Source organism: Mirounga leonina, unplaced genomic scaffold (genome assembly GCF_011800145.1).
Source record: "Mirounga leonina isolate KUSES-001 unplaced genomic scaffold, KU_Mleo_1.0 Mir_115, whole genome shotgun sequence".
NCBI lineage: Eukaryota > Metazoa > Chordata > Mammalia > Carnivora > Phocidae > Mirounga > Mirounga leonina.
The window spans coordinates 87,525,035-87,544,662 of record NW_023270268.1 but is presented as its reverse complement, the minus strand read 5'-3'; the positions used below and the strand labels follow the sequence as shown (position 1 = coordinate 87,544,662).

At 46.6% G+C, this 19,628-nt stretch overlaps 1 protein-coding gene across 7 annotated transcripts in view; it reads left to right on the top strand.

The window, feature by feature from the left end:
- The window catches only part of KALRN (kalirin RhoGEF kinase), a 648,894-nt gene that overhangs the window by 190,585 nt on the left and 438,681 nt on the right, over window positions 1–19,628 (top strand). For all 7 annotated transcript variants that reach the window (XM_034999991.1, XM_034999993.1, XM_034999994.1 and 4 more), the window contains exons 2-3: window positions 2,391–2,465; window positions 9,427–9,541. In XM_034999991.1, the coding sequence (XP_034855882.1) occupies window positions 2,391–2,465; window positions 9,427–9,541 (190 nt within the window). The remainder of the gene's footprint in view (window positions 1–2,390; window positions 2,466–9,426; window positions 9,542–19,628) is intronic.

Below are 19,628 nucleotides of genomic sequence, written 5' to 3'. Positions count from 1 at the left end.
CCCAACCCAAGATACTGACATTTACTCCGGCCAATGGCCAATGGTTGCAAGCTGCAGGGACAAGCCACTGCCTCTCTCTCAGGCCCTGGAGTCTGGAGGGGAGAAGGAAGAGGTGGGGCATGATGAGTGGGGTGTGAAGGATGGAATTCAGAGTTCCTCCTTGCTCTCCCTCCACAGGTAGGAGCAATGAGCGGGTAGGATAGGGAACCTTTTGCTTCCATTATAACAAATTCCAAGCTCTTCCTTAATGTCTGGGGACTTCTTGGAATTAGAGCCATCTTGTATACTTTAAGGGAGGTGGGGGAGAGGAAGAGCAGTGGAAAAAATAGGACAGGTGTTTTGGAGAAAAGAGGGTTATGTGATTCTTGTCAAATCTCAGTTTGGGCCTTGCTCCTTTTGAACTAATCTGGAAGCAGACAGGACTAAAGTTTAACTTTTCTTATTAAAATTTTTTCCTATAGAAATTAAGGCGTATGTAGCAATATTGAGGAGAGTGTTTTAAAACTGATGTATACAGAGATGTATTTCACATGTGAAAACAGGCACTTTTAATGCAGAGGCATCATTTTATACAAACAACTCATGCATCAGCTAAAGATGATCCTTGTCTAGTTGGTGAAGCCGAGTAGGACCCTTCCATGCCAAGGAAGCCAAAACATCTTACTGCATGAATTTGAAAAAAAAAAAACCCAACCCTATGTATCTATTTGTAAATTCTGTAATAATTTATATGGATCCTAAGTGGTTTCGAGTAGTGAGATTTAGTAGTTTTTCTGTGTTGGGTTATAAGGTCAGAGTGTAACGATCTATACAGACAATGCTTATAGTTAGAGTTTTGTTTGTTTGTTTTTTGTCGTGTTATGTTTTTCTTCTTCTATTGCCCATGTTCTTCTCAAAGTGAGCCTTGTAGTGGGTTATTCTGGCATTAGGTACTGTGGGCCAGCTTGTAAAGAGAAACAACTGATGAATAAAAAGGCTCACTGTTTTCATGTAGTGAAAAATGAAGAAGAAATAGGTGAAATGATCAGAGGCACTTTGGGAATTTGTTTGGGGTTAGGATATAACCCCTGACCATGGCAAACTGGCATTCTGGAGACACATCTCTCCTCCTCTTTGGTTGAGTGTGCAACTGGCTCATTTCCCTTCCCTATAGGCCAGTGATCTTAACCCTGGGCTGTTGCCGGAATTCCCAGGAGAGTCTCTTGAAGCAATCAGGGTTTAGAGGTTGAGACAGCCCTGAGCGGGGACCATCATCCCAGTACATTTCTCTGCACATTGTCAGATTGGGACCACAAGGGAGTAAGCCAAGTGGAAAAAGGCACTAGAGTGGTTGCCTGTGGTCTCCGGTTCTGTTTCACTGAGCTGACACAGAAGCTCCTCTCTCCAGGCATCTGTGTGTATGATGTCCCTAGTGGTGATCCACAGCAGAGATTCCAGTTATGGCTCACAGGGCATGGGCTGGCTCTCCCCGAGAGTCTTTGTGGGGTGCTTGGGCTAAATGGAAGGGCGCAGTGGGCTGGCCTGCTGTTTTGCGTGTGCATGCGGAGGCTTCTCTTCCCACGTGCCTTGTACTCACACCGGGCTGGGTTGTCCTTTGAGGCTATTGTTTCTCCAGGCACACCATTATTTTCCATTCTATGTCAGCCCCAGGCCTCTGCCTTCAACCCCCTAACAGGAAGTGAGCTGGACCCCAGAAGGGACTTTGCAGCTGAGAAGCGAAATTTAGGCAGAGAATGAGTTGCTGAAGAAGGGAGTGCATTTCCTTCCCAGGAGATTGGTGTCTCCCCACCTGCTGTCTGTTGTGGACTGGTGAGGGTGACATTGAGGGGGAGGAGGAAGAAGGGTTATTGCATTCAGTTTTGCTTCCCACTTGGGGATATTGTGGTTTACTTTTACAGTTTGTACAATGAAAACTAAGAGTCACTGTGCCAGGTAGAGGAAAGGCAAAAACAATTATTTAGGGCATTGTGGTCCATTCTGATATTAATTAACCTGTTCCATTGATGTTTCCTGAGTGCTTACTGTGTACCACACACCATGCTAGGCAAAGAGGTACAAAAGTGGCTTTTAAAAAGCCCCATCGTCAAGTTGCCCACAGCAGCAGGGCCGTGGCTGTTGCCTGCAAGGCGCGGAGCTTTGCGTGTGTGGTGGGGGCAACTTGGATTGTCCTGTCCCTGGAAGGGACACCCCTGTGGCCTGGCATCATGTGGCAGTGTCCTTTATGTTGCGGACCTTCTCCCGTTCCATCGGCTCCATTGGGCTGGGCTGTAGCACCTGAACAAGGCACAGCTTTCTGGCGCATGATGGGGTTGGGCTGCTGAGGGATGTACCCAGGGATTCAGCCATCTGCCCTCTTTCATCCTGATTCCTTCTCTTTTGTCGTCCCACAGGGTCTTTTCGGAATGATGGTTTGAAAGCTTCTGATGTCCTTCCCATCCTAAAGGAAAAAGTGGCCTTCGTGTCTGGTGAGTGTCTGTGGAACTTTGCTCTGTAGGGGACCTGGGAGAGTGTGTGCACACATGCATGTAGGCAGTCGCTCCTTGGTGTGTGAGAGGGAAGTGGGGGTGGGGCGGCACTCGGCATGGCTGGCTGCATCCTTGCTCCAGAGGCAGGCAGACAGAGGAGAGAGAGCCCTGATCCCAGCTGGGTGCTCTGAAGGACACTCACAACCGCGGGTGGGTGCCCCTCACCTCACAGCCCCCACCATACACCTGACCTCACCACCCCCTCCCCGGCCAGTCAGATCCCTCATGGGCCACTGAGGTCCCTATGGCAGCTGCTCCAGTTGGAGGAGTCTGTTTACCTCACACATTCCCAGAGGTTTTATTTGGGTTCATCTCTGAGCAGATCATGGATAGGAGATGAAAATTTTTTCTGGCTCCCCTTTATCGCTCCTTCCTGGCAAAGGGAACTCAGTTGAGTGTTTATATCTTATTTATTTATTTTTCTGAGTAATGAATTCCAAATACGTATTTGTGGCTTTTCTCTCCAACCCATCTTGTGCACCTGCATCTTTTAATGTCTGATTCAGGGGCCAGCAAACTATAGCCCGTGAACCGGCCACCTGTTTTCCTAAGTAAAATTTGATTGGAACACAGCCATGTGCGTTTGTAGTATTCATGTCCTATTGCTGCTATAAAAGTTACCACAGATTTGGTAGCGTACAGCAGCAGAAATGTATACACTCATGGTTCTGGGGCCAGAAATCCAGAAGCAGTTTACTGGTCTGAAACCACGGTGTCAGCAGGGCTGTGCTATTTCCAGAGGTTCTTAGGGGAGAACTCGCCTCTTGCCTCTTGCAACTTCCGGTGGCTGCCGGCATTCCTCGGTTTGTGGCCACGTCACTCCCATTTCTGCCACTGCGGTCCCATTGCCTTTCCCTCTCCTGTCTGCGTCAGATCCCTCTCTGCCTGCCTCTAACGAGGATACCTGTAACTGCATTTAGGGTCTGCTCATATAACCCAGGATATCTTCCCATCTCAGAATCCTTGAATAGTCACATGTGTAGACTCTTTTTTTTCCAAATAAGCTAACATTTACGGGTTCCAGGGATTAGGACCTGATATTTTGGGGGACCGCTATTCAGCCTGCTGCAGCAGAGTTGAGTGGTTTCCTCAGAGCCCAGATGGCCATAACTTTAAGATAGTTACTCTCTGGACCTTTAAGAAGAGTTTGGTGGCCTGTGATGTAGTTGAAGGCAAGCCACAAGGGCACCAGCGTCGCTGTGGCTGCCAGTTCCTGGGCTCCGTCGTAGGCCTCCATTATAGAATCGCCAGCAGGGGCCAGCGTGAGGGCAATGCCCCACCAAGGATCACATTTAAAGAAACACACCCAAGTGCTTGTGCCTTGTGGACTGAGCATTTGTTTCTGGATGATCCTGATGGTCTACAAGGGATGGTGGTAGGATCACAGGGGAAGAGCGAATACCGTCCCACAGTATATGGTTTCACTCCAGAGCTGCCGCTGGCCTGGCTGATGGGCAACAGACCAAATGGAGAGAAGGGAGAGAGAGGAGGGCATTGGGGAGGAGAAACCAAGCAGCAGGTGTCTCCTGCCTATTGAGAGGGAAGGTGAGAGACTGATGATTCAGAGTGTAGAGGTAGGAGGTGAGGGCAGAGTATGGGATGGAAGTATGTGAGGTTCTAAATGCACTCCTCGTTATTATTATTAGTATTAGTGGTAGTAGTAGTAGTGATACTAGGGTTTTGTTGTTGTTGCTGTGAGATGACATTGACTGAGAAGCTGCCTTTCCCCATTAGTGTTAGGTGCTTACATATCTTATCAGGTAGTGAACCCCTGTCACTGAAGATGCTGAAGCCCAGGCTGAACAGCCCCTTGGCAGGATCACGTGGCAGCAATTTTGGTATGGGGAGAGGTATAGGTAAGACAACCTCCAAAGCCTTCATACACTTGGATCGGAGTGCTTGCTAAACATGTGGAAGGACCCTGTGTGGAGGTCCTGAGGGCCACTGGGCAGCGCTAGGCCCCCGACTTCTGCTGCCCATAGCCTGGCTCCAGGATGTGGCCCACAGCCCTCTATTGTGTACTCTCTACTCCAGTAGAGCCCAATCCAATCTTTTCTTCTTTATGGCCCTGAGCCTCATTTAACCTGATGTCCTTCCTGTCCCCTGGGTATCCTGCTAATCCTCCCATGTCTCTCATGCCCGAACTTCCTCTACTGGCTGTGCTTTACTCACATTTTTTGCCAGCTTGAGCCTCTCTTCTTCTTCCCAAGTCAGTTCCCACTTTGCCTCCTCTAGGAAGCCTTTCTGGCTTTAATGCAGAGCCTCTGAACACCATCCTGTTCTGCATCAGTTCAGGACATATGAGTGCACATGGGAACCCTTGTTTGATTGTTCAGTTGGAGCCCTGAGACCAGGCCCAGCCAGCCCTAGAAGAGACCTTCCCAACTATAGGGAATTGTCCTAAGGGAGCATACAGAATCAATATGCCAGGAAGACGGGCCAGCATGAGGCAGGTCGAAGTTTCCCAGAGCAGGAGCAAGGGGGCTGGGGGCGTGCAGTTCACTCCCTTATACCGATGTGGGTTGAGCACCCTCGGGTACGTCTTATTCATCTGTGCACGGTGCCAGGAACTTTTGGGCTTAGGGAACATTGTCTTTCCGTGCCTGGGAAGGATGCTTAGGATGCTAGGGAGACGGCTGGCTGCATCTAAAAAAAAAACAGAAACAAGAAACAAACCAGTAAAGCCTCTTACATCCTGAGCTTTTAAAAGAAAAAACACAAGAATAAAACAAAACAAAGAACCCGGAATTAAAGAATGCAGTGTTGCAGTAGCATTTCTTTCTGTGAAGGAAGGTGGGGAGCAGAGAAACAAACTGTTGGTTGTGCCTGCCCCCCTCTGTTAGTCCCCCCAGTTGTGGCCAGGGCAAAGGAAAGCGTGCTGCCATGGGAACGCACATTTGGAAGAATCCAGCGAGCGCAGCCCACCAGCTTCTGTGTGTGGGCATGTGCACGTGTCTGTGTGACGGGCTCTGTGGCTGTGCCTCAGGGAGCCTCTGTCGTTCCAGCCTGGCCATCCTGCTCTGCATTCACAACCTGTGCGCCCCCACTCCCTCCCTTGCCCTCTCTGGCTCCCTTTGACTGCCTACACCTCCCACTCTCAGCACCCATTTGTGCCTCTTATGCAGTATGCTTGTACAGGGCTCATTTCACCTCTCTTACCTTTATGTGCACTCACGCCCTCCTTTCGGCCACGCCTGATGTCCCTCTCTGCCTCCTTATCTCTCATCAGCAGCATTCTCTAGACAGCTGCTGTGGCACAATCTCAGACCCTGGACCCATGTCTCTCAAAGCGTATTCCATAGAACAGCAGTCCTGCCAGATGAGCCTCAAAAAAGAAAAAGGGGTTCTACAATCCTAAGTTTGGGAAATGCATATTATAGCTGCCTCATGAAGATGTGCCATGTTCATTAAAGCACATGTCCATTAAACACATGAAACTGTCTCCCAAACTACAGAGTGACCTCATTACCTTGAAAAAAATCATGTGTATCCATTAACATCTCTCAGAACTATTTGGTATAACTTTTGGTACAATTCCATCAATGTATTTTTCTTGTTCCCACCCCCCCAACTCTCTATCTTTCCCAGTTGCCCTAACTGGAGCCCCCTGAAAATTTTGAGCACCATTCCCCCTTTGGCTCAATCAGGGAAGCCTTCACTGCCCCTGCTTTTGGCTTTGCCTCTTCCCCAACCCTGCCCTGCCCTGCCTCTGTGCCTTCTAGAACATCAGACCATCCCTTCCTCCTTCCTTTTTATCTCTGTCCTGTAGCTCCTGCCACCAAAGCCTTGCACACATGGGCCCACAGCAGGAACCTAATGCGTAAAGGAATGACTCTTGAGGACCCTGCCAGCATCTGTATCGCCTTTTCAGAACTCGGCTACTTTTGTCTCGAACCCTCTCAGATCCACCTCTGTAATACACACTGACTCCAGCAGGGGGTTCTCATTCTTCATCTCTGCTTATCACCCTCCGTAATTTCAGCACCCATGTCAATTATCCATCAACTCCTACACCTTCATGGCTGCTCAGCCTTCTTGGTACCAAAGTTTTCTACCTCCTTACCTTGGCCATGCATATCCAAGACCTTAACTTTGATATGTGTGTCTGTGGCCTCATTCTCTTACCTTTGACCCTTTCTGATGTTCCCCTATAAATTGGGAAAGGATGGCTATCAGATGAGCAAAGCATCTGCTGTCCCCTCTTCCCAGGGGACTCATGATCCAGCAGGACATTTCCTACCTTCAGTGGGCCCTCCCCACTTATGCATGCACTAGCTTTATTCTGCCTCCACTCAAGTTAGAACCTAACATGGACACCATGGCTAGACCTTCCAACAGAACTCTCACCATGCCCCAGTTCCCTGCTTCATCTCTTTTAGCCCACATCATACACAGTCCTGCTGTTCATTCTGTAGGGATCCTGGCCAGTGATAGTCTGCTCCCCTTTCTCCCAGTACCTCAAGCCTATCCTGACTTGTTAGGTGGGCTAGTCTGCAATTTCACTTAAAGAACAAGGTCCCCCAGGCAGGCTGAATTCCTCCCTCTCCTTGATTTATCTGTTTCCTCCTCCCTCTTTGAGTTCTGTCAGGCTGCTTCAGAGAAGGGGGCAGGACCCCTCCCCTTGCACCCGCTCTGAGGCCTCTTTCTACCTATCGTCCCACTCTTTCCAGCACAATGACTCTCTTTCTCTATACTCCTTCCTGCTCTGCTTCCTACATTCTTACATTCTTACAAGGTCATCTCCTTTCTGAAAAACGCCTGGCTGATCCTACTGCCCCCTCTCAAATCTTTATCCTTGCTTCCTGAAAGGGGGGTTGCTGCACTGCCCCAGGCTTTCTCCCCTTCTTCCTCCTCTGCCATCTGGAACCTTCCCCAGCATATTTATGAAACTCTTCTTTCCAAGGGCAGAACTGGCTCTAGCTCAGGAAGTACAGTGCCAACAGTCCTCCAGACTCCTTAGTGAGTCTTTGCCAATCAGACCAGCCTTGGCTCCCCATGTTCTCATGGCTCTACTGTGTCCGTGGACGGTCAGGAATAAAGGCAGCAACTACAGTTAAAACCATCCAAGGGTGAAAATCCTTAGGGTGGGTTAAGGCTAGAGAGGAAGGTTGAGGGTATGGGAGACTACCATCTAATCCTTCTGCTTCCTTTTCCTCATGTGGAAGGCAGTTGGGAAATGGGGATCATTTCCAAAGCAGACAAGTTGGGGGTGGCTATTCATACAAAGAGCCAGGCCTGTGGTATGGAAGATCTGGAGCTGGGGGCTTGGGTCCAACTGTGTGGTATATCTACACAAATCTGCTCCGGTGTAGGGCTGGGGGTGGTGGTGGTGCTGCTGAAACATCTTTTTTAGTCAGGGCAGATCTCTCAGTGGCCCTGATCTTGTTTGATCCTTTTCTCTATGCAGTCTTCTTATTTCCTCCTCAGGAGTATCCTGGAATGGTTTGGATTTTGTCTGTCGAGCTTCCCTTCTGTCTGTATGGCTTCTGGACCCCACGGTCAGAGGGAAACATTATTCATGAGCTCAGACTTGGGTGGGGACCCTGGGAGGCTCTGTGTGTCCTTGCGAGAGCTCCTTCTTCAGAGCGCTGAGCCTTAAGCTTCTTTTCCAGTATTGGCGATGGCCATGCCAATGCTTCCTCCTTCTTGTATTGTGGTCCCCACCCTGGAGGATGTTGGGCAGCTGCCTGGGATGTGTGCAGGGGTCTGTGATCATGACATAGAGGTTTTCTTTTGCAATAACCAGTGCCTGTAAGGACATACCTTAGCTTTGTCCCCTGTGACCCTCCTGAGAAACTTGGTCCTGCTTCCTAATAGTGCCCATTAAAGGATAAATTTTTAAATGATAGAATAAATAGTGAATGGAAAGTTTAGGAAAAAAGAGGAAAGAAAAAGCAACCATGTCAAATCCCAGCCTTCTAATAGCAACAATGTTCATCATTTCACTGTACTCCTTCCTGCTTTTTTTAATATGATATTTAGAAAACATTTATAATCATAGTGTGTACATATGCATTTGCAGTGATTCAGACCTTGAGCATCCTTGTTCCTGATAAAGATTCCTGTGCTCCTCCAGCAGGAGTGACAGGTGGCACCTCAGGCAGGCAGACAGGCAGGGGTGGATCTTCGGCTGTGCAGAGAACACTTAACATCTTTTCTATGAATCTAAACACCTTCCAGCAGTGATGTCCTGGATGGATGCTTTAAGGGTTTCTCTGCACGGTAGTCAGTTAATCCTGAGCCCTTCTACCTCACAGAGGTCTGCAAAGAGAAGTCAATTGAAGGTTAAATTTCCAAAGACCATAGACCGTTCAATAGCTTGTGTTCTCAAAAAGAGAACATCACCTTCATTATCATCTCGCATTTGTAGAGAGCTTTACTTTTCAAAGTGCTTCCCCATTTGCCAGCTCCTCAGTCCTGGCGGCCACCCAGTAAAATGCTCATCAGTATTTTCATCTGCACTTGGCAGTGAGATATTAGAGAAGTCAAAAGACTTGCCCAAGGTCACACATGTGAACCACATCCAAACCCCATGCCCTTCACCTAACCAGTGACAGCATTTCTCTGGGCGCCATATTTCTGCCTGTTTCCTCCAGCACTCAGATGGACTTTCAGCGCACTTTCTGGCTGGTTTTCTTTTCTTTTCTTTCTTTTTTTTTTTTTTAAAGATTTTATTTATTTGCGAGAGAGAATGAGAGACAGAGAGCACGAGAGGGAGGAGGGTCAGAGGGAGAAGCAGACTCCCCGCCGGACTCCCCGCCGAGCAGGGAGCCCGATGCGGCACTAGATCCCCGGACTCCAGGATCATGACCTGAGCCGAAAGCAGTCGCTCAACCGACTGAGCCACCCAGGCGCCCCGTCTGGCTGGTTTTCTTAACAGCCCTCCTTTTCCTCCCTGCAGGGGGCCGTGATAAGCGAGGCGGACCCATCCTGACTTTTCCAGCTCGGAGCAATCATGACAGAATAAGACAGGAAGACCTGCGGAAACTCGTGACCTATTTGGCCAGTGTGCCAAGGTAAGGTGGAGGGGAATGTCCTGCAGGGGAGGGAGTGAGGAGCTGGACTGAGGCAAGTGAGTTGGAATGAGGCTCCATCCTGCCAGGGGCCCAGTTGTTTCTGCCCTTGAAGTGGATTCTAATTATTCCTGGAACATCACCCACAGTTCACCTTGTTCTTATCATTCCCATTGTTACTGCTGGGACCCATATGAATGGAGTGGGAGCCCTGGGCGGAGGTGAGAACAAGGACAGGGGCTGGAGCAGGAGAAACTATGGCCTGGGGAGGAGGGTGGGAAGTTGCGAAGTGGAAAGTCTGGCTGATTCCACTCTGGCTTGTGCAATGGATTATTTTCAAAACCTCTGGCTTGTGAATGTGTTTATGGCTTTTGGGGTTTGGGGTTTGGGGCGAATAACTGCACTTGTATCACACAGCTAGATGCAACCCTCAGCTCAGTCGCTGTCACACATTTTCAGCAGGGTTAATATTGCCTCCAAGGGGGTTGAAAATTGGTTGGGGGGGGGCCTAGTGAAAAGCTTGCTTTTTTTATGTATTAAGCACAGATATACATACTGCACCTAAAAAGGTGTGCAGTGTATTCATGGTATTAAAATTTCGTCACTTGGGGGGTGCCTGTGTGGCTCAGTCAGTTGAGCATCTGACTCAGTTTCGGCTCAGGTGATGATCTCAGGGTCCTGGAATCGAGCCCCGCATTGGGCCCATGCTCAGTGGGGAGTCGGCGTCGGATTCTTTCTCTCTCTCTCTCTCCCCGCTCTGCCCCTCTCCCTGCTCACATGCTCTCTCTCTAAAATAAATAAATAAAAATATTTTTTAAAAATTTCATTGGGTGGGGCAATTAAAGAAAAAAAGCATTAAAAAGCTCATTTAGGGCAGGGAATGATGATAATTTTAACAGGTTGAGAAACATTGGTTTCTGAGCGTTTCCAGGTAGTACTGGTCATGTTGGTGGTGGAGAGAGACATGTCAAGGCCATGACCTGTATCTTCTAAGAAGGGAGAGGAGAGGCCTTTGTAGACTCAGAGATCCCAGCATGTGAGAGCCGAGAGAGCCCTGAAAAGCAGTCTCGGCAGCTACGTGTTGTGTTCTGCTTAGGAATCAGGGTTAGTGGGGATGAGAGCTGCTCACAGGACAGTGAGCAGGCAGTGGCTGGCCTACAACTCTGCCCTCCTGACTCCTGCCCCAGGACTCTCCCATCCTTGCCCTTGGCCAGGGAGATTTCTGTTCTCTGCCACTTAGTGGAGCTGGAGCCTGGCAAGTGTTTGTCGTGGCAAATAAGAAGTGGTGCCTTGGGCTTTTGGAATCTTCTTCTTGTCTCTGTGCATTTTATAGGAGAATTAGTAATTACAGAGAGGCGCTCCATATACAGCCCCGCCTCTGCTGGGAGACCTTGGATAATTGTTGAAAGTGCTGATTACGGATGCCTGGGTGGCTCAGTTAGTTAAGCGTCTGCCTTCAGCTCAGGTCATGATCTCAGGGTCCTGGGATTGAGCCCCGCATCAGGCTCCCTGCTCAGCAGGGAGTCTGCTTTTCCATCTGCCTTCCCCCGCTCCCTGCTTGTGTTCTCTCTCACTTGCTCTCTCTCTCTCAAATAAATAATTAAAATCTTTAAAAAAAGAAAGTGCTGATTAGGTTCTTGAAGCAGGTGTCCAATGAGGCAAGCACTACATTTAAAAGTGCTACGAGGGAGACAAATGTAAAGGGATTGGTAGACAGTGATGGGCAGGTGGTACAGGGGATTTAAGACAGTCATTTGGGGCTTGGGAGGATATTGACTAGAATGGGGAGCCTTGAAGACCCCCCGCAGAAGGCTGTGCACAAACAGATGTCAAATAGTGTCTCTCTTTTTATTCTTTATGATATCTGCTGGGGGTCAGAAAAGAGATAAAAGGTCTTAAGTTCCAATGAAAGGGATTCAGGTTATATCCAAATAAGAACTAAACTTTGAGAGCAGAAGTCTTTGGATGAAGAATAGAAGAGAATACTTTTTTTTTTTCCTGGAGGTCTTTGTACAGAAGAAATATTCCCTTCTGTCTCAGAGGCAAGGAGATGGACTAAATCACCCATGATTGATGTAGGTAATTTAGCAATTTAGTTATCTAGGGGCTAAGCAGTTTTAAAAGTACCTTTCCCAAGTATACTACTAACAAGCATAAAACCAGGCATTTTCTAAAGCAATTTACAAGAGAAGTTTTCATGGGGACCCATGATGAACTCTCAGTTCCTTTAGAGTCAGAAGAAATTGGGGTCAGGAGACATGAGGGGTACATTTTTTTTTCTTTCTGGTATGTTTATCACATCCCTGCAGCTAATGCACACTTACCTTCTAAAGAGTAGAAGGTAAAAGAATTAGAAGAACACTTTCCTTCATTCTGATTTGTTAAGCAAAGATGGGACAAAATAGATTGGCAGCAATTAAAAAGGAGGGGGTGAAGGGGAATGAAACCCACAAGGGCCTGAGAGGAAGGTCACAGAAAAGAAGAAATAATACATTATCATTGAAGGAATGTACTGGATGCAAGCTCTCTGCTTCTTAGAGGGTGGTCCCAGGCATTGCATCCTGTGCCCCTGAGAGCAAAAAAAAAAAAAAAAAAAAAAATATTCTTCACAGGTTCTGGCCGGTGGGAGGCAAGTATCCTGTTGCCACCTTAAGTGGGAAGAATTATTCTTGGAGACCTGCTGCCTCTGTCTCGAGGGTCTTTGTTTACCAGGAGTGTGAGCACTTGGCAGGTTGCAGGCTTTACCAACTAATCATGCCCACCCATTACTTCTTAATTCTGTTGGCCTCAAGTTCACACAAGACTACTATTGGAAACAAAATCTGGAACAGAATTGTTCCAAAGACAGTGAAGTCTGGAGAGAGAAACCGAAGAACTTTGCAGGTCAGATGGTGTTTGCCACTCTTCTGCTTAGCCATGGCTTTGGGAAAGAAGGGAAACTATGAAAATGAATAGCTAGATTAGGTCGATGATACTGATGAGAAGAAATGATCTATTCTGGGTCCTGGCTTCAGGAGGCTAAAAGACAGGCTCCTGTCGGGGTGGAGTGTGCCCTATAAACTGGTACAATCATCTGTAGGTGATATTTGGCATTCATATATTCATGCATTTATTCATTCTTTCTTTATTTAACAAATATTTAGAGCCTCTACATGCCAGGTAGACTGAGCATTCATGGTGAGCAGGAACAGACATTTTGATAAAGTTAGGTAAAACTTGGGTATTTCCCTACCCAGTGCAAACCAGTAGCCATAAAAGGCAGTCCACTGTATCACTGTGCTGATAGCAGAAGAGATGAGCTGGCCAGCAGAAGACAGGCCAGTAAGGACCAGTAAGTGATGAAAGAAGATCCCAGAATCTGAGGAACCAGTCATCTTGAGGCCAATTCTGGCACCATTCTAGAATAGATGATCAAACAGATGGTTGTGAAAATTTAGAAATGAATGGGAAGAAATGGTCCCACTATCCTCTGTGAAAGCTAGGCCACTTCTGGACCACTGCATTCAACTCTGCAACACTGAATTCTGCCAGTCCATTTTAAGAACGACATCGAGCCCTTAGAATAATGTCAGGGGAGCAGCACATTGGGGGATCTACAAACTGTGTCTCTGCAGTTGAAGGATTGAAGGATGTTTTCTGGCAGGAATGAAAATGGAAGAAAAGTGGTTCCTGACTTCCGGCGTCAGGACAGCTGCCCCAAAGGAGAGGGAGCAGGCATGGTTAGAGATTAGGACTCGAATCTGCCCACGTGGGAGCTGTCCAGCAATCTTGCTGCTGCCTTTGGAGAAAGTGGGCTTCCTTTCAGTGGAGACGGGGTGACCTTCTGTTAGGGAGGCTGTAGGAAGAATTCTTCCATTGGACTGGAGGCTGGATTGGATAATTTCTAAGAGGCTTTCTCATCCTGAATTCTGTGTTTCTGTGATAGTGGGGAAAAAACACGTCATAAAATCTAGGACCTCAAAACAGTATTATCACCCCCACCAACATACACTTCCTTTCTCAGGCTCCCTAAATAAGTTAGGGCCTGGAATTTCACTTCAGATGGTGTCTACATCTGAAATCTTAAGAGAACTGCTTTCCAGTCTCTTTGGACTCTGGGTGGGAATTTAGCGGCATCATCTGGGACCAAGGATCATCCTGGACTGTGACAGTTTGGAACAGTCCTAGTAACTCTTTTGGGATCCATCTTGACTTGAAGTAAGCCCTTTCCAACTTCTCTTTTGTGTTCCTGATGGGTCTGAGCACCCATCTCCAGGCTCTTCTCCACACTTCCTGTCATCTTCTTCTGAGGAATCATGGACTATCAGAGTGGGAAGAGGCCTGAAAAGTCTTCCAATTTAACTTGCTAATAACTCCATTTACTGAATTCAACAAATGTTTGCTGAGTGCCTACTATGAGCCGGGGCCCGGATAGGCATCTTGGTGGGCTCTCTTCTTATCTTTTCTGACTGTCATCCGTGCTATGCTCAGCTCACTTTTTTTATCCTTCTGGTCTGCTATCTGCTTGCAGCTACTTGTACATGAAAGGAACAGAAAGGAAATACTCAGATATGATCAGCTGATGAATGTTCCTGGAAATTGAGAGGCAGGATAGAACATTTAGCCTGAGAGTAAATAATCGCCCAGGCAGAGCTCACAGTGTAGGTAGTCTACCCACTGTGATTATTGAGAGTTGACCAAATGCTTGAAAAAGGAATTCCTAAGTAGCTAGTTAAAAAAAAAAAAATACTGGATTACTTTTGTTGCATTGAATGTCTCCTCTTCATCGTCTTTATCATCCTGCTTTGTCATGACCATCTTTCTGCGGCTTCTAAGGGCACCAGTTGTTAGCCCCTTGATGTGTCTGCCACTTAATTCTGCTCTTAGCAGTGCAACTGAGATGCTAAGTGGTCTGGCAAGAAAGGCAGATATCATACTGGTGAGGAAAGATGACAAGAAATTAAGATGGGATAGTCTGTAATGCCAATCAAACCAAGGTGCCAATATTCACAGCTTATTATTTGATAACACTTGCTCTTGTTCTACTGATTTCAGCAAGAGATAAATTGGGCTTCTAGCCAGCTCTGTCTTTCTGCAACATCACCAGAAAATAGAAATACGCAGAAAGAGCCAGAAAGACAGTTAAAAAATGAGGAGGTAAAAACTGCAAGGGTTTCCTCCCACTATACTCAGCCTTTGCGAGCCCAAGCTATCCAAACTGTCATCACTGAGTGTGTTTTATTGCAAGGGCCTATTGAGATGTGTTGTTGGCATCCTGTGCTTTGTTCTGGGATCGTCAATTAAAGGAGGATATGGGGAGTACTGATAGAAGGTCCAGAAAATAGGACCAATGAGAACATTGGCCTACAACTTACACCTTTTCACATTCATTTTAAATTTATTTTGTTGCTTATGTATAGAGGACTTATAATTTCTATTACAGTTCCCAGGTTCTATAGAAATTTGAGCAATAGCAGTTGAGTGTCCCTGTTGTTAAGCTGTGTGTAACACAAGTCCTGAAGAGCAACAGTGTTCTACTCTGCTGCTAAGGAATGTAAAATTACACCAGTAACTACCCTCATTAGTGATCACTTTCCTCGGAGCTCGCACACCTTCACAGTAAAGGGAAGAGAGGCATCCTAGGATAGACAGAAGATGCTGAGGTTCAGATCCCAGCTCTACCACTTCTCAGTAAGGAAGCACATGGCCACTCAACCTGGGTGATCTGAGAAGAGTTTAATGAAGGCACAGTTTACAATCATGCAGGCAGGAAACAGGGAAACCAGCAAGATTTGGATTCCCAAGTTATCCCGGGGCTAGAAACCGCAGGGAGGGGAGATGTTACTACTTCTAGGCCTGAAGGAGCAAGGTGAGGAGCATTCCCAGAATGTAGAGAGAGACGGCTGTGTGATAGGGCTGCCTGCCAGGAGCTGTGGCCTTGGGTGATGCCATGATGGCGGTGGGGGTGGGGAGGTGAAGCTATACTCTTACTTCACTGCCCTCCCATTCTCTTACCTCCTGTCAGTGTTTGTCATTGACTGAAGGCAGCCAGAGCCGGTGACAGGGAGCCCATTGATGCAATCCATGTGGGTCAGTCTCCCAGGGTGTCAGGTTGAGGGGAGAGGATGGAGAATGGATTTGGAGGGGCAAATGGAAGATATTTGGCATGGGATGAAACCTTGGGCATGTTACTCAACATTTCTGGTCCAATATTCTGATTTTTAATTTAGGAAAAGAATGCCCATCTCACGAGAGTGTTGTAAAGAAATTATCTAGCAATCTCTCTGTAGCACCCAGGTGATCAGTACTTCTTGGTCTGCCTCCTAAAGGAGAATAATAATAATAATAATAATTGTATATACACACATACATATCTAGTAATATTTGCTACATATTAAGGAATAGGTATAATGTATATGTAAGTTATGAAGCATAATAATGAAATGAACACCCGAGAGCCCACCCCCCAACTTCAGAAGCAGAATATCACGTCTGCTTTTAAAGCTGCCTATGGCCCCTCCTCACTCTGATCCCCCTTATATCCCCCAGAAACAACCACTCTTCTGAGTTTTGTGTTTATCCTTCTCTTGCTTTTTTGGTGTAGTTTACCACAAGTTTCATAAACAGTGTATTGTTTAATTTTGCTTGTTTTTGAGTTTTATAAAAATGGTGTCATACCGTATGTAGTTTTCTTTGACTAGCTTTTTTGAATTACTGTGATATTCAGCAGGGTGGATGAATTCTCAAGTGTGATTTTGAGTAGGAAAAAACACTTAATGCATCCAACCTCTGGAACTGATCTATTAAGTAATAAATGCTAACCATTATTATTATCTTTAACCCGCATTATTGAACTGTCAAGTATTTTGCATGCAAAACTTAATTCTCACAGCATGTTGAGGTGGGCATGATTATTCCTCTTTTACGTATGAGGGGACTGAAGCCTAAAGCTCTGAGACGTTAGGTAACTTGCCTATGGACACACAGCCATTATAACTTAGAGCTAGATGCTCTAGTACCAGAGCTTGAAATGTTATCCACTGAAAAGATGAGGAGCCAGAGTGAAGGAAGCCATGGTGATGGAGTGCAGGGGACAGATCTGGGGATAGTAGGAAGGTCAATGCTGCAGGATAGGCCATGGTTTGGGTTGGAACAGGACAATGAAAGAGAGTGGTAAGGAGATGAGGGGGCAGACAGGTGTAATGATGGTGGGCAGCCATGATCTGTGCATCAAACCTGCTTTCTCTAAGCTTCTCTTTGGGTTCTAAGTGTGAGGGTGCAGGTGGAGGAATGCAGATGGCAGTTGCCTCACGCCTGGGTTTCTGCTGGTTAAGGCAGCCATGGTGAGCATGGATGTACAGGACAATGGAGGTGACTGTGGAGGGTGCCTCAGACTTTCTCCCCCAGGTGTTTTTCTTCAGTTATAGACATGTGAATGCTCCTCATTTATGCTCATCTGTGGATGATAGCCAACTAGGCTGTAGTAACCAAATAACACCAAGAGATATAGTGAAAAAACAGAAGCACTTAAGACCATAGAAACTATTTAAAGAGATGAGTAAAAAATTGTCAGTGGCAGGGGCCATGCACATGAAGCCTGGTCTCTGTTGGACTCTAGAGATGGTAGTCCCGTTCAGTTTCCTTGGGCCTTTCTTTCACTCAGCCACCTTTCCAGTTCATCTTGTGTGCCGCTCTGGCAGAAGCACCATCCTGGCATTAGTGTTCTGCTGATATGCATTTTGAAGCTGGTCCAGTTCCCTGACCATGCCAGCGCTGGACTTGGCAGGTCTGGCCAGCACAGCCCTGTTGGGGCTGCAGGGCCAGAGGGGCTCATGGAAACCCTGTGAAAAGCAACTGTGTGTGTGGTGGAGGCAGAGCTAACCATGATACTTTGTGTACACGTTTGTGTCTGCATTTGTGATGTAGCATTTGCGATTCCCTGGAGAACAATAACCTGGATGATGAGAGGCGGAAACCATGTGGTCATGAAGTAGCTATGGGAAGCAGGCCTGGTTATTCCAGGAACCAGTGAATGCCTTTAGATGATAAATCAAGGACCCAGCATTGGACAAAGCATTCCTGATGGAGAGAGGAATGTTGTTTGTCTTGCTCAGGCATCTTCAGTGTAACCCTTGGAAGGGACGTGGAGTTGGTGGGAGTGGAGTTAACAGTAGTGGACTAGCAGAGAAGACAAGTGAGCTTGAGGGAAAGGACTGATCCTGGAAATAAGGCAGGGAGTTCCAGCCCAAGAAGAATGAACCCAGAAACTTCTTCTTTTTTTTTTTTTTTTTTAAGATTTTTATTCATTTGACAGAGAGAGAGACAGCGAGAGAGGGAAAACTAGCTGGGGGCAGTGGGAGAGGGAGAAGCAGGCTTCCCACGGAGCAGGGAGCCCGATGCGGGGCTCGATCCCAGGACCCTGGGATCATGACCTGAGCCGAAGGCAGACGCTTAACGACTGAGCCAGCCAGGCGCCCCTGAACCCAGAAACTTCTGTTCTAGGAGAATAAATGTGCATGGCTGATGACAAAAGTCCTCACATGTAAACTAGGCGTAAAAGGATTACTGAGCACAACAGTGGTGAGGATTACACAAGAACCCATGGACAGAGCCCAGCTCAGGACTTGGCACTCAGAAGGGGCCAGGTAAAGAGCAGATCTTTCCCTTCCCTTGCTGGAAAGCAGAGGCCTTGTTTTGCCACTTGTCCTTCCTTGCCCCTTCCTTGACTGCTTTGTCAAAGTCAGGCTCAGGGAGATGGCTAAGGTTGGGATAGAGCTAGCAGGAGTATCAGTGACAGCGGTGAGGTCAGAAACACCGAGCACACTTGCAAGAAATACGGAATGAGTTAACATGTATGCCTAGTAGTGTGATAAAGTCTTGACCTCTTTTATTAATTAGAAAACCATTTCTTTATTATAGAAAATAAGTGCAGAAAAATCTAAAGAATTACATACTTATAACTCTACCATGTAGAGAGAACAATATATTGACATATTTCCTTCCTGTCTTTTATTCAGAACTTATAAAAATAGAATTCAATTATGTTGCTTATTTAATTTTGCCTCTTGTTTTATTCCACTTTGCATTATACCATGAGGATATTTTCTTAACATTAAACACTTTTATGCATAATAGTATGTCTTGGGATGCACCATATTTTAATTAATGCTGTCATTAAACATCTAAGTCATTTTCAAAATTTCATCACTGTATGTAACTCCCAATAAACACCTTTGTGTATAAACCTTTGTCTACGTTTTTAGATGGTTTCTTTGGGATAGATATGTGGCAATCATAGACATTTTTTTTTAAGGCTGGTGATTCACATTGCCAAATTGCTTTCCAAATTTCCTAATTTATATTTCCAATATGCCTTGCCTTAGACTTCCAAGTCTTGACATTTCTCCAAATTTGTTTATTTGCTCATCAATAACCAGGCCCCAAAGTGCGACCATTGTTATTACCATCATGAAGAGACCATAATGTGGTACCATGTGTTACCCACCTAAGCCTGATCCTGGATTCGAAAAGAGTAAAGGAGTTCGTCACAGGGCCTGCCCTTTGGGGGTCTCTCAGGTCAGGATTCTTTTTACTCTCCTGAACTAATAGGCCTCTTACTGGGAACCATACATTAAAGTTTGGATCTGACATGAAATCTAGAAGGACTTCATTGCTTTTTGCCCACAGCGAGTATTTAGTTTTGCCTTTGGATGTGTTTCAGCTCGTTGGCTGGTTGTGCCGTCAGTTCTTGGCTTGGCTCAGAGTGGTTGTTAACCTCCTCTGTGCTCCTCTCCACTGAGGTCCTTAGCTGCCTTCCAAGTTAGGTCTCCTTGGAGTTTGTCTCTGGGTAGCAATGTTGAATGAGCCTCTAAAGCTTAGGTGTGGCCCTGCGTTTTCTGCCTTATGGGGCTGCAGCTTACGGCTCACCAACAGCAGGCTGGTTGGGAAGCTGACATTTCTGGGGCCGCCTTGATTAGGTACATTTCAACATGTGGGGTGAAATAAGTCCCAGGACATTGAGGTTTTTTCTGGAATTCATGCTAGAGGATCAGGATGATTTAAATTTAGTTCTGATTTATTTGTCAATGTTGGAAATAAGGGAGTTCCCTGA